This window comes from Otolemur garnettii, unplaced genomic scaffold, assembly GCF_000181295.1.
Source record: "Otolemur garnettii isolate 467f Iridium unplaced genomic scaffold, OtoGar3 scaffold00016, whole genome shotgun sequence".
NCBI classification, from domain to species: Eukaryota; Metazoa; Chordata; class Mammalia; order Primates; family Galagidae; genus Otolemur; species Otolemur garnettii.
This window is the reverse complement of record NW_003852411.1, coordinates 16,852,962-16,879,569: the sequence shown is the minus strand read 5'-3', so window position 1 is coordinate 16,879,569 and position 26,608 is coordinate 16,852,962. Positions and strand designations below refer to the sequence as shown.

The 26,608-nt window shown below is 37.8% G+C and overlaps 1 protein-coding gene across 1 annotated transcript in view; it reads left to right on the top strand.

The window, feature by feature from the left end:
- The window catches only part of PAPPA2 (pappalysin 2), a 144,674-nt gene that overhangs the window by 3,186 nt on the left and 114,880 nt on the right, over positions 1 to 26,608 (top strand). Inside the window, exons 3-8 of the mRNA XM_023510812.1 lie at positions 2,378 to 2,499; positions 5,635 to 6,124; positions 9,172 to 9,300; positions 12,649 to 12,740; positions 17,588 to 17,781; positions 20,287 to 20,433. Of these exons, the coding sequence (XP_023366580.1) occupies positions 2,378 to 2,499; positions 5,635 to 6,124; positions 9,172 to 9,300; positions 12,649 to 12,740; positions 17,588 to 17,781; positions 20,287 to 20,433 (1,174 nt within the window). The remainder of the gene's footprint in view (positions 1 to 2,377; positions 2,500 to 5,634; positions 6,125 to 9,171; positions 9,301 to 12,648; positions 12,741 to 17,587; positions 17,782 to 20,286; positions 20,434 to 26,608) is intronic.

Sequence of the window (26,608 nt, the reverse complement as noted above, 5' to 3'; positions counted from 1 at the left end):
AGACCCTACAACTAGACAAAGATGAATTCCGCTGGTATGTAGAAGTGAGGAACAGGGAATAGGTGGTTTCTTTGAATTTAGAACTTTCCCCTTTAGCAGACAGATCACTCCCCTTCTTGAGGCCACACTTTCTTTCCCTTTGAATGTCAGGTCCCAGTTTAGGAGCTGGGTGTCCCTGGAACATGTTTCCATGACCTTCAGCTTTGCTAAAAGCCTGGGAGACAGGAATAGGAAGAAGCTGGTGAATCCTCTTTCAAAGTGGCATCCCAGCCTCCTGAGATCTTAATACCTGTCCCCATCCCTCCATGCATACTCACTGCATGACCTCACTGAGACCTCGCAGACCTGCCAAGTATTTTCCTTGTCATCAGCTCTGACAGGCTCCATTTGTGAGTCAACGCACATCTCTGTGACGTGTGTAGCAGTCATCTTTCTCTGAGTGTGACCCTTGGTCGGACTGGCTGCACAGTAAGTCCTCCATGGGTATGTGCAAACCAGAGTTTTATATCAGTTTATGTAACATGTGTAAACAATTTAATCTTTGAATTCTCTCTCTGGTACAAACGTTACGATAAAACAGACATCAGGACTGGCTTATGGGGAATCTGTTGGCAGAAAAGGCTGCAATTTGCTTCCTTTCCTCAGCTAGGTAGGCTACAGTTCTGAGGCCTCCCAATACGTGTGTTGGGGGACTCACGTCACATGCCCAGCGATTTGTGTCATGCTCAGAGTTATGTTTACTCCACCGCAGTAGGTATTTGGAATCCTTATGTCAGTGAGGGGCCCCAGCTACGCACTCAGCAGCAGCCCCGGAAGGGCCAAGTGCATCAAACAAATGTGGTTTGGGACTATGTCCACATTAGAAGTGAGGGCTGATTGGAGTCAGAGGTTAGATCTTAACTACACCTTTTAGTTGCCAAAGTGCTGAACATTAGATGGTGTTTGGGAACTTGCTCAAAGGAATTAAGGAACTTATGACCTTAGGCAATTTACTTAACCTCTCTGAGTCTGACATTTCTCATTTGTAAACATAAGGTTGTTACAAGGATTAGAGCTCATTTATGAAAAGCAGAGTGTGGTGGCACAATGCCAGGTGTGTGAAGTGCTTAGTGAATGGGAGCTGCTATCACCATTATTACCATTAGTTTACAATACTGTTGTCCCGGCATATGAGACAATATCACTCTTTTCCCCCCTTACTTGTCCAGAGATGTCGCCACTGGATGCCTCCATTTTCAGGTATGTCCTTCACAACTGGGCTTCTTAAGAGACCCTAAGTATCAGAGACAAACCTCATCCATTGATTTCCCTTTCCTATTTAGCTATTACTGTCTCTGTCTCTTCCAGTTACCTCAAATATGGTACTTATGGAATTCTTCATAGACTATATTAATCATCTCATGGGCATCCATTAAAAAAAAAAAAAGCATCCACAGAGGGACAGCTGAACCCAGTCCCTGTGACACCTGCCAGGCGAGGAAGAACTGAGCCGCATCTCCTCCTAAGAAAAGGAGGGAGAGAATGTGAGCAGAGCCCTGAGTCAGGAGCCAGCAGGGCCAGTGGTTGCTTAGCCGAGGGAGTGCTGGCCGTGAAGAGGAGCCGGCTAAGCGTGACTGCAAATTTTGCTCTTGAATGGCTCTTGAGGAGTGAGTAGGAGTTTGCTAAACAGAGAAGCCTAGAAAGGCTCTGGCAGCAGAGAGAACAGCATGCTTTGCAGAGCTTTGTAAAGGGCATAAGATATTTGTAGAATGGTGATATGTTTGTTGTGCTGGAAATATAAAATCCATGAAGGAACTGAAGCAGGTGAGGCTAGAGCCAGCTTGTGAAGGACCTTGGTCATGATAAAGAACTCAGATATATACCCACAGGTGATGGAGGGCCAAGAGACATTCCATTACATCTCATATGACTTTTATTTTATGTATGTGATTGAAAGTAGGAAATAGAAAACATTAATAACACACATAGGTAATAAGTTTATTCTGAAAATGATTATTTTAGTGGGGGCACGCAAGGGGACTTTGAATGGCTTATTGAGAGTTAGTGTGAAAAGGAGGTCTATGTTGAAAAGATTCGGACTGTACTTGTTTGGGGTTTAATGTTCCTGGGATGAAAGCTGCTCTCTCTCATCTCCACAGGCCTCCATTATGACTTAGTTAAATTCTTCTGCTTCATGACCTTGAGATTTTCATGTCACTATGAATTTTGCAAGGATGAGGCATACACAAGAAGCAAATGGGTTGAGAAATGATTGTTGTGTTCCTAGTCACCCTCTAGGGCCTTTCTAGTGTCACTATTCCCCCAAAAGGTCTCTCTGATTTCTTTATCCCAGTGTGTCTGACGGATTCTCCCCATCTCCACCCCATCTTCTTCCCAGGGCCCCTGGCAGCGTGTGTGGCGCCTGCACTGAAGATGGGATGTTCCGGCAGTATGTGCACACAGCTTCCTCCCGGCGGGTGTGCGACTCCTCCGGTTACTGGACCCCAGAGGAGGCTGTGGGTAAAGTACCATGGCTTTTGATTTGTACCTTGGTGGGCACTGGGAATGGGAGTGGAGGTGAAGGGTGAGCAGTGGCAAGGTGAGAAAAAGGTAGTGTGTGTGTGCGGGTGTGAGAAAGAGCCAGTGAGAGAGGGAGGGAGAGAGAGAGAGAGAGAGAGGATGTGTGTGCTTCTGGTTTGCTAGATGTCTATCTCCAGAGACCTTAGGAAGTCAGTCTGCCTGGTTACTGTGCGCTGAATATCCCTAATGTCCCTGCTGGTGAGGGCTCCGTGGCTGTGCTGGAGCAGAGATCCAGCACATCGAACAGAAGGATGGAGACGTCCATTGCACTCAGGGGGCGACTTCAGAGCGAGAGCTGCGGAGTACAGTGCTGCATGTACCCACCGGCCCTGGCACAGCCTGGCCACGTGGCAGTTTAAACTGATCTCTGATCCCTCTGTATCAGGAATGTAATAGAGAACGCATTGCGGGAACACTCAGGCACTGGCCAGCACGCGGGTGGGAGTGGGTCTAGGTGTTCCACACTGATCGTTCCGTCTCCGCTGTTTTATGAGTCTGTTAATGCCTAGTACTGCTTGTGCTTTGGATATGATCTAAGTTAGGCTCTTGCAGGGGAAAAATATTTTTCCCTATCTCTTTTTCTGTCTCTCCCTTAACTTCTCAAATAGCCATGTACTCACTTACATATGGACATTAGTGCCTCTAAGGCAAATTACAACATGAATTTTTTCCTAGTTCAAGTCCTGAAAATGCTGCTGACAAGACTTTCTTGCACCTACTGACGAATGGCTGGAGTTCTTCATTATCGTCATCTCCATTGTTTACCTAATCATTTTTTTTATCTCTTAGATTTATTAAGATCCTGAAAACTATGTAGTAAGTTGTGTGGATGGAGTCCTTTCTGAATTAACTTGCAGCCTTGACTGTGACCAGAAACTAAGGACAATATTGATCTAAGCGTCTGCAGCATCTGTAGGCTGTCATCTTGGGTTTCCAGTTACTCAAGTGACAGGGCCTCAGGGAGAAATATGGAAGGAGACAACTGGCTCGATTGCTTGTGTCTGACTTGTTTTTCAGTGAGCATTTTCAAGGAAGAATGGAATGTGAATATCAAGTTTACTGCACGGGAGTCATTTAGAGATTGACATTTCTTAAAAGGCTGTTTTCGTAGCAGTTTGTCCTGTGCTGCTGTTTTAATGCCTGCTTGATTCCCCAGCCCCATACTTTTTTTCTTTTTAATGCTTGGAAAAATTCTAAGTTATCTGGTAGAGGTAAAAGGAATTGGAAGTTCTGGGTTCTAATTCTTGTATTGGGTCCTGAAGCCAAACAAGTCAACTTTTAGGGACCCCACTTTATGCTTTAACATGAGATCGTAAGGAAAAGTTTCTGAGAGATGCTGCTATAGCATTGGCTTCCTTATATTTAGGGATAAGCAGGGGACAGTATGAGCAGTTTTTAGGACTACTAACATTGGGCTTCAGAAGCATTAATTTATCATGAATTATTAATAAATTAAGCATGTATAATTAATAAGAAATAATGGTCTTCCCTTGCTTTGGAGGAGTGAGGAACCATGTCATATTTAAAATATTCACAATTCACAATTGGATCCCTGTAACTGAGCAGGCATGAACACATGGATTTACAGAGATGGTCAAATGTATTTCATGACACTTCTGGACCACCAACTACTTTCTAAATGCTATGAGGATTAGGAAATTGAAACAAACATATTCCTTGTTTAATTTTCATCTTCTTGGTGAGAACTTTTCAGCTCTACAATCTAAAATAGCTCCCACCTCCACTCAATAATTCTCCATTTCCTTATATTCTTTCATTTTTTCACAGATGTTATCACTACTTAATATTATACTTTACATCCCTCTGTCTATTTACTGTTGCCTCTCACACCCTATTGGGAGATCTATGAAGATAAGACCTTTATCTCTCTTGTTCATCCACTACCTTCAATTCTCCAATGCCTAGTTTAGTGGCAGGTGTGAAAGAGGCATGCTATCATTTGTTGAATTAATGAATAAATCAATCAACTCACAATGGAGACAAACCCCATTAAAGACCATGTAACACTATAAACACACACACGCACAAAAATACACATTTGAACTTGTTTATTCTGGGATTTGAGACATTCTTTATTTTCTAAATTCTGAAGGGCTGAAATAACTACTTTGGCAAACATAGTTACTTGGTTTCTATAGAACATTGTCTAGATTAACACTAACCTAGAATGGCAGGCATTAAATGTTATTACTTTTTTTATAAGCAAGGAAACTGGTAAATAGAAAGGCATACCATGTCCGCACAGCTAATTACCATGCCAATGAAGAGCCTGATTCTGTGGATTCCTAATTCAACACTTGTTCTTTTGCAATGTAAGAGAAAATGATTATTATAGCTTATTTCCATAGAACTGACTTCCGTAGATTTGTGATCTTTGGGTTTTCATCAATATGTTCTGACTTGGCTAATGAGTCTCCTTTCCCTTCCCACGCCCCACCTCCCTGCTCAGTAATATGCGTTTATGTGTCCTGCCTGTGGTCTCCTACCTGCAGCTCCCAACCTGCTCACACACACCTGAACTGAAAGGGAAATTCCACGTATGCCTTGAAGCTCTGGCTAATAGTTGAAAGGACTGCCAAGGTGGGATCTTAGAATGCAAGAAGTTTTGTGAAGAGCACGACAAAGATTGTAGTGACAAACTGAATTAACACAGGCCTTCAAAAACATTACTTCATCATAAATTATTGATAACCAAACATATATAATTCTCCTTTGCTCAAGGATTCCTTAAGGTCATGGCTTAACTGTCCTGCACCAGCCTCACGTTTCTGCCTAGGATCTGGATTGCTTCATTCCCAATATTTTTCCGGGTTCCTTTTGTTACAGGCACCATCTAGAGGGATGGGGTGATGAGAACATAATACGTCTTATTTTTATACCTTTGTCCTTGCTAGTACATCAGAGCTCACCTCCTAAGATGGCCAACTTCTATAGGAATTCTAAGTTCCCTCCTCCTACATCCTTCTCTCTGGCTGCTGATAGATATAACAGGGCTACTCATGTTCAGAGTTTTAGTGGTGGTTCCTGATGGGTCTTTCTGCTTTTCTCTCCCAGGGCCTCCTGATGTGGATCAGCCCTGTGAGCCGAGCTTGCAGGCCTGGAGTCCTGAGCTCCACCTGTACCATATGAACATGACAGTCCCCTGCCCTGCAGAAGGCTGTAGCCTGGAGTTGCTCTTCCAACACCCGGTCCAAGCGGACACCCTCACCCTGTGGGTCACTTACCTCTCCATGGACTCCTCCCAGGCACTCTTTGACACGGAGATCTTGCTTGAAGACAAGAAGTCTGTGCATCTGGGCCCCTTAGACACTTTCTGTGACACCCCACTCACTATCAAACTGCATGTGGATGGGAAGGTCTCCGGGGTAAAAGTCTATACCTTTGATGAGCGGATGGAGATTGACGCGGCTCTCCTGACTTCTCAGCCCCACAGTCCCTTGTGTTCTGGCTGCAGGCCTGTGCGGTACCAGGTTCTCCGAGAGCCCCCCTTTGCCAGTGGCTCATCTATGGTGGTGACACACCCTCACAGGAAGTTCACAGACATGTGAGTTGGGTAGCATGACCTTCTTAAACTGTGGGGCTTCCTGGGGCTTTGGGGGATGAGGTTTTTTTGCCCCCACTATTTTACGTTCAGGTACGTCCTTCATTTCAGAGTGCTTCAAACAGTCACAGAAATTTTATCTAAAGTGGTACATGGAGAAAAATATTTTCCAGAAAGGGCCAAGCAGCTTTCTAATCACTGATGTCATTATTATGATTAGGAAAAAAGAAGATATTGTATGAGATGTTTTGGTTGAAATGGATATAACAGCCCTAAATAAGTTTATGAGAATCACGTATTCTTGTGGGGTGATAATTTACAATAGTTTTTTATTTCTTGCCATAGCTTTCTGATTATCTGCTATACATGCTGTTACTTTCAAAAGCTGCAGTCAACTCTTACAGCTAAGCAAAGAAGCCAAGGGCCCTGAAGATGCTGCTTGGTTTCATGATTCATTCATGATGTGTGTTTCATTCTTTCCCCCTTTTCTCATTTATCCCTTCATATCTCATCTTTCCTTCTCTTCCAACTCTCCTTTTTCTCTTACGTCTCTTCTTTCTTTCTATATTTAGTGAGTTTTACTATGTTCCTGGCACTGTGTGCTCAATGCCAGGCACACAGACCAAGATAAGGTCATTACCTACAAAGAATTCAATGTCTGGTGTGGGAGGCTGGTATCTCCAAAAGCAAATTCTCTCCACCTCATAGTTTTCCTTAGACATAGTCCTGAGGTCCAAATTAGAGTAAAACAGAATTCTATCAAAGATGTTATGCCAATTAATTTTTGCTGCATAAGAAATCATTGCAAAATATAGTATGTTGAAACAAGAAACATTATTTCTCATCATTCTATGGGTGTTCTTGTCAAGACTGACTTGGGAAGCTGGAGATAGATGGCCTGGGATGACCTCACATACACACTGGTGACCTTAACTGAGACAGCTGGTGTGGCTGGCAAGATGAGGACCTTCTTCTTTGTGGTCTTTTAAGGCTTGGCCTGGTGGTCAGAGAGTTTCCAGCAGCAGAGGGGACAGGCTGAAATGCTTGCATGTTTCAAGTCTCTGCTTTATGTTACTCACGGTAATGTTCCAGTAGCCAAGGCAAGTCACATGGCCAATTCCAGCATCAAGGGGGGCAAAATAAACTCTCATTTAGATGGGACAGACAAAAAAGTCACATGGCAGAGGAGTGCATCTGGGATGGGATAGTTGTTTGGCAGGTTACCACGGCTACAAAACAGTTGAGAAAAATGTCCACTGTGAGCTTTATTACATTTTACGCCCATATTTGCTTTCTTAGTTAGAACTGGAAGACAGTGAAATGGCTAAATAACTAATGCAGATGGGAGGAGAGATCAAGGGGTAGATTTAAAAAGAAAAAAGAAATTATTTCTGAACTTTTAAAATAAGGCAATTAAAATGACATTTATTATGTAACTTGCTATCCACATACATGCACAAACACATACATTTAAGGCCAATGACACCCCATTTTATAGATGAGAAAATGGAACCTTAACCTTAATGTGGTTGAATAGCTAGTAAATGGTAGACTCAAGATTAAAATCTAGTTTTCCAACTGGGATCTCATTTTGGTCCTTTTTCTCTGTATAAGCCCAGACTGTTGAAGGTGTGAGCTACCTGCCACTGAGCTTTTCCCTCAAAAAGACTAAACTTATGCTGACATTCCATCCTCTCTTTCCCCAGCCACAGGCCAGTGTAAGAATTATGCACGACTGGACGAGAAGTCCAGCAGTAACCACCCTGTAAATGAAAACCATCAGCATGATTAGGTTATAAAATTGGTTTTGCTTTCAACTATCTAGCACTCTCATGGGTAGCTCACACCTTCAACAATCTGGGTTTGTAAAGAGAAAATGGACCAAAAAGAGATCCCAGTTGGAAAACTGGGTTTTAATCTTGAGTCTACCATTTACTAGCTATTCAACCACATTAAGGTTAAGGTTCAGTTTTCTCATCAATAAACTTCCTTAAAAAAATAAATGGAAAATTTAAAAAGCTAGTATTTAGGTATCTTTTCTACTAAAATACATAAAAGCCAGTACAGAGTCTTTTAAAGGTGTTTTTGAAACTCTGAGATGTTTTCTGTTTACTGATCACTGCACTGGTATGGAAGTGGGAGCTTTATGGTTGAGTGGAAATGTCTGTTAGAGAAGGGGATCTTGGCAGCAGGTTTATGGCAGCCACTCACGAAGTCCCAAAACCCTTTTGATAGCCTGTCCTCCTAAGTAACATTCATCCCACTTAGAGTCTGGTGGTAGTTTTCCAATAGGACAGACACCAGAAAAAATTGAGATGAAGGAAAAATTTATCTTTGGACCTAGCAGCCTCCTGCGTGAGCATTTTTCCCCTTTCTGTCTTGCCTCTCATGCTCTGCACGTGAGAAAGGGTCTGATTAACTCTTACCATCTCTAGCATCAACTGATACAAGCTATTCCCAGGGTACTACATGTATGCATTTTCAAAGATTTGGAGTTGGGGAGTTATTTAACGCATTCTCCAAATGGTGATGGAAGGTTCTGTTACTTTCTGCTATGAGGTAGTTATTCTTCCTTTCAGAATTCAGTCTCCTCAAGACAAGAGTTGTCTTGAAAGAGAGGAAAACTGATCCATAGACCCCCAAAGGGCTTTGCTGAGTCCAAACTCTGAAGCTTTCATGTTGTTTTTTTGGTTACTTTGACAATATAAGAGACTTGTTTTCAATAGTTGTTTCGTTTTCATATGGTAAAAAATACACTTGAAATCTCTTTCTCCTACTTTGACTAGGACTGTGAAATTCAGCATTGATTTAGCAAGCATTTATTGCATATCCACTCTGTGAAATGTATAGGGAATACAGAAATAAATATTATTGCAAAGATTTGGTTTCTCCGTAAGACTGTGTGCCTTGGTCTTTGTTTTAGACAATACCACCCATATTTAACATTTATGCTCCCAGCAATATTTCTCTTAAACTCTCACAAATCATCTGTAGAGGACTCAGGGCATGTCTCATGGATGCAGTTATCACAAGCCCACTGATTTTTACAGGGAGGTCACACCTGGGCAGATGTATCGGTACCAAGTTCAAGTTGAAGCTGGAACAGAACTGGGGGAAGCTTCACCTCCTCTGAACCACATCCATGGAGCTCCTTTTTGTGGAGATGGGAAAGTGGCAAAGTGAGTATTGTGCAGGGTGGGGGTAATGTGTGAACAAGGACCCTGTGTCCTGCTCTGACCAGAAGACTCAGCCTCTAGTTTGAGTTTGAATTACTTTGAAAATACAAGGTATAAGGCACTGTGTAATTCTAGTGTTGAAATTATAAAATGTATAACTTGGTCATGATCTTGAGAGGCCACTGACATCTCTGCATAGCTATGGAGGAACCTACTTTTATTTAGAACTCACCCCATGTATTGAGATTTTGTAGTTTTTTCTCTGGGAACCCTCTTAAGGCCTCAGTGACTGGAGTTTATGCAGAAGAAGGTTACTCATCAAATGATGCCGAAAGAGATTAGAGATCCTTTGGACAAGTGGCCTATCCTCTTAACTAGCTGTAGGATCTGAGGAAAGTCAGTACATTTTTTTGAGCTTTAGTTGCTCACTTGACCCCTGAAAAAGCTAATTATAATGTAATTTCCACCTATCCTGTAAGCACCACCAAGGTAAGGATGAAATCACTCCTTTGATTTCTTACTATACCATGTTCATTTCCTATTACCCTTCTATGATATTATCCTATGGGACTAATTCATTCAGGTTTGCCTAGGACTTTCCCAATTTAGCATTAAAAGATCCTGAGTCCCTAGAAAACCAGGGCAGTTGATCACCTATCTCTGGGACTTATCTAATCTCATTTGTTACTTATATAAAGCTGCTGGCAGCAGGTGGCTGGAAAACTAGGAACTATGATTTGTTCCAGATTCCGTATCCTAATAAGATGACCTATTATTAATTTCCTGGACCTGGTAAAAATATATTACATCTTGAAGCTCTAATGGAAATCAATTTTGTAGCCTTTCTTGGGACCCCATCCTTAATGATGCCACTAAACATTGCTTATCTTCTGAATCTTCTCAGATTCTTAAGTTTCCTTTTTATGGAAGTATAAATGCTAAACTCTTCCCAGACCTCTGGAAGCAGGTGAAATCAGTTTAATATCCAGACCTTGCTCATTTGCTGTACTCTGCTGCCACCTCCCCTTCCCTATCTCAAGTCAAATTTGGGTATCCCTCACATGTGCACAAAACAGGTCTCCATGCTGCTGCTGTTCTTTTCTCTGTTCTGGCTGCTTTATTCTAAGCTTGTGGCCCACCAGTGAAGATGTTAGGGGCTAGGTTACCACTGCTACCCTGGCATAGAGCTCTTTATGGCGTTTCCTGAGACAGCTATCTGAGGGTGGCTGCCTGGAGGCCCCACGTACCTGAAAGGTGTGGAACCAAAAGGAGGAAAGGGCTGTCTTCCTAACTTGGTCTTCCACATTCTTCTGGGGCAGCATTACTCGGCTATTGGGTCTCACAAGGTTCCTTACCAAAAGGTTCTTTTAAATTTCTGCCTATATTTCCTCTTTGTATAATTAATACTTCCATCCAATGGGAAGAAATCTCTGAATTCTAACTCAGCTCAGCTGGAGGTCCCCAGTGAACATGAAACCAGAAGGAGCCAAATCAAAACAAGTACCACACAGGGCTCCGAAATTGTGAGCAATCAAAAGTTGGTCATCTCAATCTTGTTGTTCAATATGGGAGCCTCCAGCCACATATGGCTCTTGAGCCTTTGAAATGTGGCAAATGCAGCTAAGAAACTGGATATTTAATTTTAAGTAATTTAAATTTGGTTCAAAAACAAAAAAATCAACTTGGTCATTGGGAAATTTTTAAGTACATTTGGGACAACATTTTTTCAACTGTAAATTTTATGAAATCTAAGTATAGATCAAGTATTTGAATCGAGATATGTTATGAGTGAAAAATACACTCTAGATTGCAAAGGTTTAGTATGTATAAAAGAATGTGACATCCCTCATTAATAATTTTATACCTATTACAGATCAAAATAATAATGTTTTGGATATGTTGGATTAGATGATAATTTCACCTATTTCCACTTTTTAAATGAATATTAGAAAATTAAAAATTACATATGTGGCTGTCATTATATTTCTATTGCACAGCACTGCACAAGATGATATAATATGCTTATACATGGATTAATTATTTAGGTTATCTTCAAAATGAATAAAACTGTTGACCTCCAATTTTAATCCTATACCTCATGTAGAAAAGCACAGATGTAGGTTAATTCTCTCTCCATAGATGATAGAACTGAGGTATAAAGTATTTGGAGACTTCCTTAATATATCACACGCATGATTAGGGCCCCAGTGTAGTCTCCTTTATTGAACCACATTGTCCTTATGTAGATAAAGAATTTGAAGTTTCCTTTTATTCTTTCTCTACTTTCAGCTTACAACTTAAAATACTATTCTTATATTATTGTGTTCATATTATAATCTTAATTCATTCTAAAACATTCTCATATCTATTTAATCTTTAAATAAAATACTTAAGATATACTTTAAATAATGGCTAGATCTATTAGTGATGTCCTGGATCTGGAAGCACTTTAGCATTCCGAAGTTCTTTATCTATATGTTCATTTTAACATGTGAAAAGTCAAGGAGAAAAAATGGTAACCTTATCCATTTTGCAATAGCCAAATCTTGGTTCCTTCATAACAGGATTAACCCACATCCATCTATTGTATTCCCATAAAATTCCTAATGACTTCCTCACTACAAACTAATTTTCCAACCTCAATCCAAATATAGTCATCAGTTGTATTAGCATTTGAGGTTTGAAACAAAAAGAATCATTTTTCTTCTCTCAATGTTTCTTCCCTGCAATATATGTTAGCTGCCACTAGGTGGTAGTAGGGGACAAGGGCAGGGATCTGAGCCCTAAAAATGTGGGGGACTGAGAGACATCCACAGAGGGGCTGCTTAAGTCTCTGGGCATGAATAAGAGATCCCATTCTGCAATATCTTGGCTTTTACAACAACTGCAGTTATGTGGAGTTAAACAGTGAAAACATAAAGAAATAGGTAAAAATTAATAGAAAACAAAACCACACAGACAATCAAGTTTTCTCACTAAATCAGCTATTTCAAAGACTCCATTCATTATGAGGCCAGTTGGCCTTTTATAAGGTTAAGATCCTCTACCAGAAACACTGGCAAGACCCTTATAGTTCTAGATGTTTCTGAGCTGAGTCAGTTGACTTCCAGGAATTCCCACAACCCACTGGATATGCCAATTAACAATCACTGTTTAAATGACATCTACTTTAAATATGTGTATTTTTGATTTTTTTTTTTTTCTATATAAGCAGTCCCTTAGCTCCTACTTTTCTCTGGCTTTCACTTTTCAATATAGAATGAAAAATTTTAAGAATTTAAAATGATGGTAACTAAACAAGAAAAATAATTTCATGTATGTTTTATATGTAGGTATATTTTTACCTTTTAGGAGCCTGGGGGAAGAGTGTGATGATGGAGACCTCCTGAGCGGAGATGGCTGCTCTAGGACATGTGAACTAGAGGAAGGCTTCAAATGCATCGGTGAGTTCCAGAGTTCTTGCCTATGATTGTGTCTTACTTTTGGCAGTACCTCAGTGTATTATACTTGTGAGCTCTTAATATCTTGTAAAAACTTGCTTGGTGATACCAATAACAATAAAATTTGATGTGCTTATAGTGTCCCAGGCACTAAATGTTTCACAGATATTATCTCATTTAATCCTTGCAGTAGTCATGAGGAAACTAAACTGAGGGTAAGAGCTTAAATGACTTGCTTTTGCTTATATAGTTAGAAATAGTAAAGTCAGGATTTGCATTAAGAAAGTATGGCTCTAAATCTACATGTTAAACCATTAAGTTAACAGTGCTTCCTAGGTTAATGTGACCAGGAATTTCTCTTGTGTCCTCATGTATAACACTGAAATGTCAGATAAGTAGCATAAGCTGAAGAGAGTGCAAGTCTCTGAGAGACATGTTTAATACATGTAGATAAAATTATGAAGCATAAGAAAGGATTATAACATTTTTTAATCTTCAAGAATCACTGGTAATAAACTGTAACTTTGACCCTGGAATCTAATATGACTTTGACTCTAGACCAGTGGTTCTCAACTTTCCTATGCTGTGACCCTTTGATATAGATGATGTCATCATTCCAGGTACTTGTATGTGGGTGTATTTGCATGTGGGCAGACCCACCTGGAGATAGATAGAGAAGAAGTGTCTCGGTTCCTAAGATCTAAGACCATCAGAAATATGTGTTTTCCAACCCCCAAAGGGATCATGACTCACAGGTTGAGAACTACTGCTCTAGACCCTTGCTATTTAGTTAGGGAGGCAGTCTACAATACTTTTCCCAAATATGTTAAAAATTATCATCAGCAGGTTTCTTAGATGGAGACTATTTTCCATTTCCATCTGCATATATTGCAGTGATTTTGTGAAGCATAACCACACATCAACATTATTTGTAAATAGCATTACATTTAAAAATATTTTAACATCTCTTGGCTCAGCACCCATAGCATAGTGGTTATAACACCAGCCACATTCACTGAGGCTGGTGGGTTCAAGGCCAGCCCTGGCCAGCTAAACAACAATGACAACTGCAACAAGAAAATAGCCTGGCATTGTGGTGAGTGCCTGTGGTCCCAGCTACTTGGGAGGCTGAGGCAAGAGAATTGCATAAGCCCAAGAGTTTGAGGTTGCTGTGAGCTGTGACACCATAGCACTCTACCAAGGGCAACATAGTCTTAGAAAAAAATTAACATCTCTAAGTCTTAAGATAATGTAGGATGTGATTATAATTGCATAGAACATACAAATGCCCCTGCCATCTAGAGCCAGAGCTAAATCATAGAATCTTAGTGGTCATCCATCCATTCATCCATCCATTTAACAAATTTCTATTATGTACAATAGGCATATATTCAATGCCTATTGTACACCACAAGTCTAAGAAACCCTGATCTCTTAATGAGTACAAGTCTAGCAGTGACTGAGAGTCTAGCTTCACTCTCTTACAGAACTCCCTTCTGCCAAATGCTGAGATATGGGCCTCTAGCTTCTGCTTACATAATTCTAGCAGTGAACCATCCTGTTTAAAAATAGCCTGATCTGTTATAAAATTCTCCTTTATTCTTATTTGTAAACTGAGCTGCAGAATATTTTAGTGATGTCTCCAAAGGCATACAGTAAGGCCTGGCATTGCCAGCCCTGGAACTCAGCTTTCCTCATGCTTAATCAAGTGCATTTTCTTTGCTGGGAAACTACAGAGAAAATATTTTTTTTCTTGCTTTATTTGACTGCTGTTCAGGTATTTGAAATGCCTCCCCATTATTCCTCTTTCCAGGCAAAATATCCCCTCATGTGATTAGGTTTCCAGACCCTTTCCTATTACCCTAAACTGGCATTCTTTGTGTGGTCAATGCCCAGAAAATAATCCAATACTCCAGTTGTGGTCGGTATGTGTAGAATGCCCTGAACCAATTACCTCCCACTTTTGTACATGAGTATTTGTTAATGCCACCTCGATTTGCATCATTCCTTTTTGGTATATAGTGGTCTCATATTGAATATGAATTTATAGTCTCCAAACACTGCTTTCTCCAGTACAGCTAAAGTCTCTTTTGACTTAAAAGCAAATCTTATTTGGTCCTCTCACAACTGATCCTGTGAAATTCAGCCCATATTTCCTTAGTCTTTAACTCCAGTGAGACTACATCTAAATTAGTTTAACTGTATTTAAATACTACATTTAAGATTAAATTATTTACAGGGTAAAATCAACATGATATATCCCATCATTAGATATCTTTATTGATGAGTTATAAGTTCATCATATGCTAAGCACATAGTTTTCTTCCATTATTTCTTAAAAGATTAGGTTCAAAGGAACCTGTTGTGATGTGGGAGGGAGGCACACCAGGCAGGCTGAGAATTCCCCAAACAGGGTTTTCCCAACTGCCAGGGGTCTGGGAGCAGAGAGAGGAATGACATAAAAAATTCAAAATCAGAATTTTAATCTGCTGCGGCCCGGAGAGATGAACACCATATCAGCCTGTAGTGAGACAGACAGGTGCTACCTTGACCTGAAATCTCAGAGGCTTTTATTAGGATTTTGGAGCTTGTATGTACAGAATGAAGAAGTAAAGAGTTAATAGTCTCATTATTCAATCATGTGGGTGGTCTTTTGATTATGAAAAAGATCATCAAGGTGAATGACAATAAGGCATCAAATCATAGAACAGTTCTTAAGGACAGAACTAAATAGGTAACAAACAAAGTTGCCTTAGGAGAGGATAGAGGAACAGTTATGGTTACAGCCTTTGGGCTAGATTGTCTCAGTTCAAGGGTAATTTTTAATTGTCTTCTAACTCTACTGATATTCTGTCTCCTATAAACTCCTGATTTCCACCTAGATAATCCCAAACCAGTTTTCTGTCTAGTCCACTGAACATTCTGAACCTTTTGTCACCATAGGCATGTTGAATAGTAGGGGGCTGAGGCCTGGGGCTGTTCCCGTGCAAGTCCTCTGGAATGTCAGCCTGCATTATATTACTAACCATCAGAACCTTTGTACAAATGTATCTTTAAAGTAGTCTGGTTTGTAGTCTTCAGACAGGTTTGAAAACAAAAATCATGGGCAAAAAGTTTATGTCCCTGCTGAAAAAATAGAGAGAGACAAGAAGAAGAGAGAGCAGACCCTGGATTATAAATAGAAAAACAGAACAAAATGAGAAAACAAATTCTATCTATCTATCTATCTAGAGATAAAGAGAGAGAGGACTCATCATGGAAAGTTATTCCCAAATGAACATATACTAGCTCTGGCATATGCACCATAGGTTTGATAGAAGACAGCATCTATAAGCCCATGTAGTTTAGAATCAAGTCCTATAAGCAGTGACTTATTTCTGGGAAGTGGAAATGAAAATATCACAAAGGCTCTTAGACTTGAGGAAATTATTAGGAAAAGTAGATAATAACTGTATGTTGATGGGTAGCTAACAAAGTACAGGAACAGCACTATGGTATTACTATGAAAAATTAAAAATAAAAAGAGTAGTATAGTAACAGTAAATTTTATAATGAAGTTATTGAATGGGTACCTAGGCATTAATTTATTTTGAATCTTGATCTTGTTTTCATGCATTCGTATTTTAAGTAGAAATAGGAAATTAGAATTGTGCTGTTAATAGTAATTGTTCCATGTATTGGTAGAAAATTCAATAGAACTTACTAAAAGTCTTTGTTAACTTCTGAGTTTTCTACAGATGAAGTAAGCAGATCTACATATCTATAAAAAGTCAGTACTATTTACTTGTTAGGAGTTATCCTTTGAGCAAGGGCAGAACTTGTCTAGTGAATAGAAGCTTGCTTTATAACCCCAACAGTTTTTCTCATATATTAATTTCTCACTTGTTTGCTTTTGAAGACAACTCCTCTGTCTCAGGTTGAGGCAATGTGGAGTGTCAGAGAGTTCATTGAAACTGTGTTCAGTATGCCTGGCACAAATCCAAGCTCTATTGCTTACCAGTTAAGAACCCTTTGGGAAGTTACTTCAACTCACTGAGCCCCAGGTCTCCAATTTATAAAACAAACCAAATATACACCTCTCATGGTTTTCCTGACACTAAATGAAATAATATATATGTAACCCTTTAAAGCCAGAAACCGTATTATCCAGTTTCAGAGCAATTACACAGCTGAAGAAACACAATTCAGTAGCAAAGTGTGACAGAAACCAAACTCCTTACATATTAGAATATTTCAAAAACTATGTAGTTTTTGTGAGCCTTTGAGAAGGAATCCAGTTTTGTAGACTGTGGCCTTTATTTACACTCTCAAAGGCTACCTGGATCTGTGGGCCACCCAGGCTTACTCCTCTTATGAAGACAAGGAGAACTAATGTACCATGCCATTTCTTTAAATTCTTTTTTTCTTCTTTTACCTACCTCTTGTGTGACTATGCCAGGGCTGACTCCAAGTTTTGTATAATACCTTGAAATTTTTGACTTAGTAAACATAAATTACAGCTTCCCATAAGTATCTCACTCTCTCAACTAGTATTTAAAATTTCTTACTACACTTAGCCTACAGCTACCTTTTAATTCCCTATTCATTCTCCCCAGTCCTCAGCCTTTCCATACCTTTAGAAGGATTCTAACTCTCTCCTAATGCAAAAAGAATTCATCTTCTTTAGGCAAGTATGTGTATATATGTATATACAAATATGTGTTTGGGTTGGCACTAGATTGGCTGGTAATTACAGGCTTCTCTTTAGTAAGCTAGAGAAGAAATACTGTGGCCAATCCCATGTTAGTTTTTTTCCATGACACATATGAAAACAAATAGTCTTTCAGTGTCACACATTGCTTTTTTGCCAGGGGAGCCAAGCCTTTGCTACATGTATGAGGGAGATGGGATATGTGAACCTTTTGAGAAGGAATCCAGCTTCGTGGACTGTGGCCTTTACACTCCCAAAGGCTACCTGGATCTGTGGGCCACCCAAGCTTACTCCTCTCATGAAGACAAGGAGAAGTGTCCCGTTTCCTTGGTAACAGGAGAACCTCATTCCAGGGTAAGTGAAGCCAGATGAATAGAGTTGAGGCTGAGCAAAATTGTAACATGACTCCCCAGGTGCTGAATAGGAACTCACACTTTGCTCCAGACTTTGACTTCACAGTTTGCCCTTACTGATCTCAGAACAAGATAGTAAAATAAAAGATTTCCAGATTAGCAATAAAATAAACCCCACCTCCTTACTCACCCCTCTTATCTTTACTAGTTTTCATCTAAGAAGGTGTGACTATGCCAGGGCTGACTCCAAGGTTTGTATAATATTTTGAAATTTTTGACTTAGTATAAACATAAATTATATCGGGCTTTGTGTTTGGGATAATTTAATTTAATCAGTTAATTTATTGACTTTAGAAATAGGATCTTGCTTTGAATGAAGTGCCATCATCACAGCTCACTGTAGCCTTGAATTCCTGGGCTCGAGGTGATCCCCCTGCCTCAGCCTCCTGAGTAGCTGAGACTACTCACAGGTGTGTGCCATCATGCTTGGCTATTTTTGTTTAATTCTTATTTGTAAAAATGGATGTCTTACTATGTTGCCCAGGTTGGTCTTGAATGCCTAACCTGAAGTGATACTCTCACTTTGGTCTCCCAAAGTGAGAATATCAGATGCAAGTCACTGAACCTGGGCCATAATTGTAAAGGAAGAAAAAGAAGTAGCAAGAAGTCAGAAGGCCCAGGTGACACTTGGATCTGCCAGTATTGCTGTTATTTTCATATGTGTTAGACAAGCCACTTAACTTCTCTGGACCCCTATTTTTCTCATATATAAAATGGCTATAGTAATACCATATGCGTTTAACTCAAAGGTTTATTACTAGGATAAAATGAGATTTAAAAGATGAATTAAAGAACAAAGTAAAAATTGATTTAAATTTTTTTTTTTTGGCAGTTTTTGGCCAGGGCCAGGTTTGAACCTGCCACCTTTGGTATATGGGGCCAGTGCCCGACTCCTTTGAGCCACAAGTGCTACCCAGATTTAAATAATTTTTATTACAAAAGAAATTCAAGAGTTAGTATTAGAAGAAAATTATTAGTGTTAGAATTTTCACCTGAATATATCTAACCAGATAGATTCTCTGAGGCAGCGGTTCTCAACTTGTGGGTCGCAACCCCTTTGTAACAATGAAAATACATCCTGCATATCAGATATTTATATTACAATTCATAACAGTAGCAAAATTACAGTTATGAAGTAGCAATGAAAATAAGTTCATGGTTGGAGGTCACCACAACATGAGGAACTGTATTAAAAGGTCACAGCATTAGAATGCATTAGGAAGGTTGAGAACCACTGCTCTGAGGGCCCTAAGACACTATTACTGATGACATCTATAAATTATAGTTGAATGTAAAAAAGAAGATTAAGGGCTCTTCACTCTTAGTACCCTTCCAGATGCTTCCATTGCCAAATAAATGCTTTCATTCATTATAATAATAGGCAATACCATCATCCTTTTACAGAAGGGTAGCTTTCTAGGCTTAGGCCAGAATGACATAATAGGATTTTAGGCTTGAGGAGGTAAATCTGAGGAGACTCAGGAACTGACCCACAGGGGCTCTAGTTTAAGAATCTCATCAAGGACTCTGATGTCTTCTGGAAGCCAGTTCTTCCATCGTGGCTTCCAGGCTTCTTCCTCCTGTTCATAACATGGCTGCTGCGGCCTAGGCATGAAGTCAGCATTTTGAGAAGGAAGAAGTGGGCATGCAAAGGGAAATAGGTGCCTGCGGCCAGCTGGGTCTTTTATTTGGGAAAATGGAAGCTTTCCTGGAAGTTCAACACTATAGACTTCTACCCATAACTTATTGATCAGATCCAGGACACTTCATCATCCTTAGTTGTAAAGAACTCTGAACTGGTGAGCATTTAAAACTGGATACACTATTACCTGGACACACTGGAGTTTGTTAGTAAGAAAGCAAGGGGCAGGAAGCACATACGGTTAGGCATCCAGGCATCTCTGCAATCTCAGCCTCATTCGGACATCTTTCTCCATAGAGTTCTGGTACCCAATGACAGGAATCCAGGAAAGTTGGGAGGTTCTGAGTTAGTGACAGCTCTCTGAAGGGGCTTTGAGTCTCACCTGTCTGTCTTCCTACGTGAAGTGGGAGAAGTTTCCTGGAGTGTTACTTCTCTGGCTCCTTAGCACAGCTGAATGCTCTGTGGTTACCTGAATCAGCAGTTCACCACTGGGACCAGGCAGTGCTGCCTCCTCACAGCCTTCTGCAGCTGATCCATGGAGTGGTCATCTGAAATGTGCTAGGGCTGTTCTTTATGCAAGACCCCTGGGCCAACAATAAGTTGAGAGTTGTTGTATGTATTTTTCTATTCTGGAAAATTATGTCTTGATGTTAACAGAGAGTATTGAGAAATTTTACATTGAGAAAAGTTCTATGCCAATAGGCACTCAGAAAGAGAAAAATAATTTTGAGCTGGAGAGTTTCATCGTCTCTACTTATCTCTCCTAATTTATACTTACACTTTTTGGTTGAAATTGCATTTCAGGTTTGCACACCTTACCATCCAGATTTACCCAAGCACCATCCCTTTACTGGCTGGTTTCCCTGTGTTACCAGAAGAAACAGAACTCAGGATGAAGAGAGTGAGCATCCAGAAGGTAGCCTGGAGAAAGAAGATGAGGTTTGGCTGAAAGTAAGTGGTGCCCCACATGATTTTTGTGAAGGCTGTAGATGGGGGAGGGCTGTGCACATGTGTGCATGTGTTATATGTAAAATGATGCAGTTGGATGACTTGTCAGGAAATCTTATTTTGTTATCTCAATGTTTTTATATTTGAATTTATTTACAATCTCTTTGAATTTTGGACTTCTTTCTTCTATGAGTAATCAGTTTGCTGAAGTGTAACGTACATACGCAAAATGCAAAAATCAGAAATACACACAGGTCAATGTATTTTGGAAAGGGAACAACCTTTCTAACTTTCACACAGATCAAGAAATAGGGCAGTAAGACCACCCCCAAAGGCTTTCTCAGGCCCCTTCTCAGTGATTGTAGCACTGAGGTATCTACTGTTTTTACTATCAGAGATTAGTTTACATGAAAACTTTATATGATAAACTTTATAGTATGTACTCTTTGTGATGGATTCCTTCTTAGTCAACATTACACTTGTGGAATCCATTCATGCCTCTTACTAGTAGTGTTTATTTTCATTGCAATGTAGGATTCCAATGTGTGAATACATCACAATACATTTAATCATTCTAATGTTGATAAATATTGGGGCTATTTGGGTTTTTCTCTATTATACAATTAAAAATCATTCTGCTATAAGCGTTTCCATACATTTCTTCTGATGACCTATACATGTATGAAAAGATAGGTATATTTGGAGTTGCTAAATCAGTGTTTTTCAACCTTTTTATCTCATGGCACACTTGGACCTATAGTTAAACTTCCATAGGACACTTAAATTATGTTGATCAAAGACAAAAATAGTGAAAAGAAAAATATACTTACTGTGCTTTGAACTTCTTTTGAAAATAACTTAATGATCTTTAAAATTTTTTGTGGTATACCTAAGATCCTCTCACAGCACACATGCTGTGGCACACTGGTTGAAAATCATTGTGCTGGGTCATAGTAAGTGGGCTGGCTTTAGTAGATAATTTCAAACACTTTCCATAGTGGTTGTACTAATTTATACTCCCTCCAGAGGTTTATGAGTGTTTCAGTTTCACATTTTCATCAACACTTCGTATTTTAATTCTTTATTTTAACGTTTTGTTGAATATGTAAAGCTAAACCTTTGTGATTTCAATTTATGTTTGCAAGATGACCAATGAAATAGGGAGACATATATATATACCTCAAACATCTGAATATATATATATATATATTTTTTTTTTTTTTGAAGGGCATATTCAAGTCTCTCAGTTTTCCTTTGGGTTGTCTGTTATTTTTGCCTTAATTTTTATGATTTCTTTGTAATTTTCTGATTATAATTGTTCAATTATATGCTCTTTAAAATCTTTCATAATTATGCCTAAATTTTCTTGCTCTCAATGAAGTCTTTAAATGAACTGAACTTCTAAATTTTACTGATGTCCAATTTTTTTTTTTTCTGATGTCCAATTTATCCTTCTTTTCCATTATGGTTAGTCCTTTTTGTATGCTTTAATAAAAAAATTTTTTGCCTACAACAAAGATGTGCTTTCTTATATTTTTCTTCTAGAAATGTTATTGATTCACTTTTTAAAATTTATATCTAGAATCTATCTGAAATTTTTGTGCATTATGTGAGGTAGGGACCAAGATATTTTCCCCTATGGATATTCAATAAATGTAGAATCACCCTTACTGTAACTAAAAGGTTTTTAGTCTAATGTGTTGTATAGTGTGTCATCTTTTTAGTATGTCACCTGATAGTTTATTGACTCTAAATTTTAGTCTATTAGTTTGTATATGTTTGCCCCTACACAGTAGATCTTAGGTATTGTCCATTTGAAATGAGTCTTAAAATCTAATATTGTTAAGTCTTACATCTTTATTTTCTTCCAAGTTGTATAACTATTCTCAGTGTTTTGAATTTCATATAAATTCTGGAATCAGTTTATCAGTTCTTACATTTAAAAATAAACTTATGCAATGATGACTGAGATTTTATCAAATCTATGAGGTGATTTAAGGGAAAATTTTCTCTTTGAAATACTGAGTCTTCTAATATTTATCTTCAGTTATTTGAGGAATTCACTTCTTTAATTTCTTTTATTCTTTAATTTCTTTCTTCATAGTTTCTGAGAGACTGGAGTTGAATTCTATCAAATGCTTTTTCTGCATCTATTGAGATGATATTATTTTCCCCTTTGTTCTATTAATATTTTGACTTACACTGATGATTTTTTAAATATTCAATAAATGACATATCTGAGGAAAAAACAAAGGATATGCTATCATTTAAAAATAGTTTTGAATTCTATTTGAGAATTTTTGATGGTTTTTCATTTATATTCATGTTCTTTGGAATATTTTGTGTAAGGTTGGTGTTAATTTGTGGCTTCCTTTTTGTTGTTTTTGTTGTTGCTCAGCCTTGTTAGTTGTTTAACATTTTTATTACCCTTTTACTAATCTTTTTTAAAAAACAACAAAGGATATTTTTGCTCTTATTTTTCATTATTTCTTACTTCTTACATTTGCATTTATCTTGCACTTCTTTTTCCAGCAATGAGGGGTGATAATTTACTGGTTTTTAGTTTACATCTTATTTCTTTCATCATTCATTTCAAAACTGTTTCCTAATTTTCATTTGATTTCTTTTTTTACCCCAAAGTTATTTGTAAGTGTGGTCCTTGACTTGAAAACATTTGTGGATTTTTGGTTACATTATTATTTTTTAACTTATAGCTTGATTCTTCTGTGGTCTGAAGTATATTCTACATTGCAGTTTTTTGAAATTTGCTGAACCTTGATTTATGGATCAGCATGTGGTCAATACTGGTAAATATTACCTATACTTTGAAAAGAATATACAGTCTGCAATTGTTGAATACAAAATTCTATATAATTAAGATAAGTTGAGTTTATCCATCGTATTTGGAAATGTACATATATATTTTTCCCAATGTTTTGTGTACTGTTTTCATTAGTTACTGAAAGATATGTGTTAAAATATTTTACCACAATCTTGAATTTGTCTGTTTTTCCTTTAGTTTTGTCATTTTTGATTTATACATTTTGAGACTATGTTATTAAACATGCAGGCAATTCTCACTTTGCGTGTAGTGTAGTGTAGGATTACAAAATGACTGTGAAGGCTGAAACTATGCAAAGCAAACTTAATAATCAATGGCAAAAATTACAGTTGTTTCATGACCACTAAAAGTTGTTTGTTGCAACATTAACTGCCCTCTATTTTTAATTATACACATGTAATTATACACAGGGAAATGAAAAAATAGTAAAACAAGTGTTTATTCACTACAATCTGAAACATTAGAAACATGGAGAATTACAGCATTGAAGTTCATGTAAAACAAAAAGTCACACATTACCAAGAGTATTTAAAACATTGCTTGCCAATTCCTTGTCATAAGACTTGTAAAGGAACCAGCTCCTCTATGCATTAGTAAATTGTCACATTCCTTGCAAAGTTTGAGTCAGCTTCTAATATATAATTTTTTACATGTTCAATGTTATGAAATATTTCTAAGAGTTCCTTTAAAATGAACTTTTTCTTGATATCCCTTCCTCTGGGACGTCTTCATCTTTTCTGTCACAATTACTTTCCTTATTTACATTGACAATTTCCCCTTCACTATGTTTCTGTAGTGCATATCTGGAGTCTTTTGAAACATTCCCAGAATTGGGTATTTCTTCTGCAACTCCATTTATCTTTGGTTCAAATTTCACTTCCCCACATTATCATTTTCCATTTATTTTGCTGCCTCATCATCCTTGTTGGTCAATTTTCTCTTCTGATTTATTTTATAAAATGTCATGTGAGACAAAAAATAAAAATTTTATCATATAAATTTTAGTCTCTCTGTGACCTAAATAACAGATACCCAGTGACCACTCAGTGACAGAATGTGAACAAAGTGATATGATTGTTTACCAATCAGGATTCACATTTGTTATTTACATGATAATGTTTGGATTAAAGAGCTAGCAATTAAAAATTTGACTTCATGTGGTTATAATTAATGTGCTAACTGAAATTTGAATGATATTATGGGGATTGCTTTCAGTTAAACAAATTGTTATAATTGATACTTACGCATATGAGAACTGTGAAAACTGAAAATTGTCAGTATATAGTAGGATTTTCATATATTCCGGTGAACTATCTGTTTTTAAACTAAGAAATTCTTTCTTTTAATTCTAGGAATATTTCTTGCTTTACTGTAAATGTTGTCTGGTATTAATATAGCTAACCCTATACCTAGCTTTTTGTTTATGTTTATGTGCTGTGTCTTCATTCACTCAATTACTTTTAACTTTTTATGTAATTATGTTTAATTATTTAGTGTGCAATCAACATATTATTTTATATGTACATATGCAATCTCAAATTCTTTGTTTTCTAATTAGAGTATTTAATTCAATTACATTTAATATAATTTGTGATGTTTAGTTTTAAACTTACCAACTTATAATTTGTTATTTATTTGTTCCGTATGTTCTTTGTTTTTCTGTTCCTTGCCCTGTTTTAGATTAAATAAGTAGTTTTACTATTTGATTTCTCATTCTGTTAGCTTATTAGTGTATTAGTTAGAGTTCTTCAGAGGCACAGAACCAATAGTATATATATTGTATTTGTTAGGGGAATTGCCTCACACAATTGTGGAGGCTGAAAAGTCCCATGATAGGCTGTCCTCAAGCTAAAGATCATGGGATGTTAGTAACATAGCTTAGTCCAAGTCTAGAAGCTTCAGAACAAAGGAAGCTAATGGTATAATTCTTAGCCTGAGGCTAAAGGCCTGAGAACCCCCAAGAGGCTGCTGGTACAAGTCAGGGAATCTAAGTCCTAATGAACCTGGAGTTCTGACGTCCAAGGGCAGGAGAATAAGGGTGCCCTACTCCAGAAGACAGAGAGCGAATTCTCTCCTTCTATCTATTTGTCCCATTGGAACCCCCAGCTAATTGGTTGCTGCCCACCCATGTTGAGATCAGATCTTCCTTACTCTATTCACCAATTCACATGTCAGTCTCCTCTGTAAACATCATAGACACATCCTGAAAGAATGCTTTGCCAGCTATGTGAGCATCCCTCATTCAGGTCAAGTTGATACCTAAACTTCACATTACAGTTAGTTATATTTTCATTTTCTAACTGGCTATCCTTGAGATTTTGAAACATGCATTCTTAACTTGTTGAGAGTCTGCTATAAATTAGTACTCTCACTATTCTATAATTATTAAGACTACCTGAGAATGCTTTGCATCTATTTGTAGTTTCCTGGCTTTTTAAAGTAATATAAATTTAAATGTCAAATGTTTACCTCTTTGGTGCTTTTTAGCCCTTTTACATTTCCATGCATCCATTATTTTTGTTTAGTTTGAGGAAATCTATTTATTATTATTTTTAATATGGATCTTCTGACAATCAATTCTGTCAGTTCTTATGTGGCTAAAAATATCTTTATTTTGCAATTGTTTTCAAAGGTATCTTTGTTATAGAATTCTAGGTAGCCAGTAGATGTCTTTTTAACATCTAAAGCTGTTATCTCATTGTCTTTTCACTTCCATACAGTCTTTGGATAGTCAGCCGTATATCTGATATATACTTCTTTGAAGGCAGTGTTGTTTATTTTCTGGTGCTTTTAATATATTCTCTTTGTCTTTTGTCTTCAATAGTCTTTCTATGAATTTCCTTCTTCTCTTTGGTTATATCTGGCTAAAAGCTCATTAACGTTTTTACTTAGTTGTGGAAAAGAAATTCTTCATATATTGCTTCTTGTCATTTGCATTTTTCTTTTTCTTGATTGCCAAATATACATGGATTATAGCTCTTTGCTGTCCATCTTTTGTCTCTTTTGTCTTTTTGCTACTTTCTATTACCTTCTTCATGCTACAGTTGATTATTTTATATTAACATCTTTTATTTCAATGATCCTAAATTTTGCCCCATGTAAACAGCTAGTGATACTATTTATTAAATCTTTAATTATGGTTATTGTATTTTAAGTTCTAGAATGTTTATGTAATTTTTTTCCTATATATTCTAATTTTCTTTGAAATTCTTCATCTCATGGTCTGTTTTTACAAAAGCATACTAAACACAATCATTCGAAAATTTATGTCTGATAATATCATATATTGGTGACCTGAAATCTGTTTATATTGATATTTTTTTCTCATAATTTTTA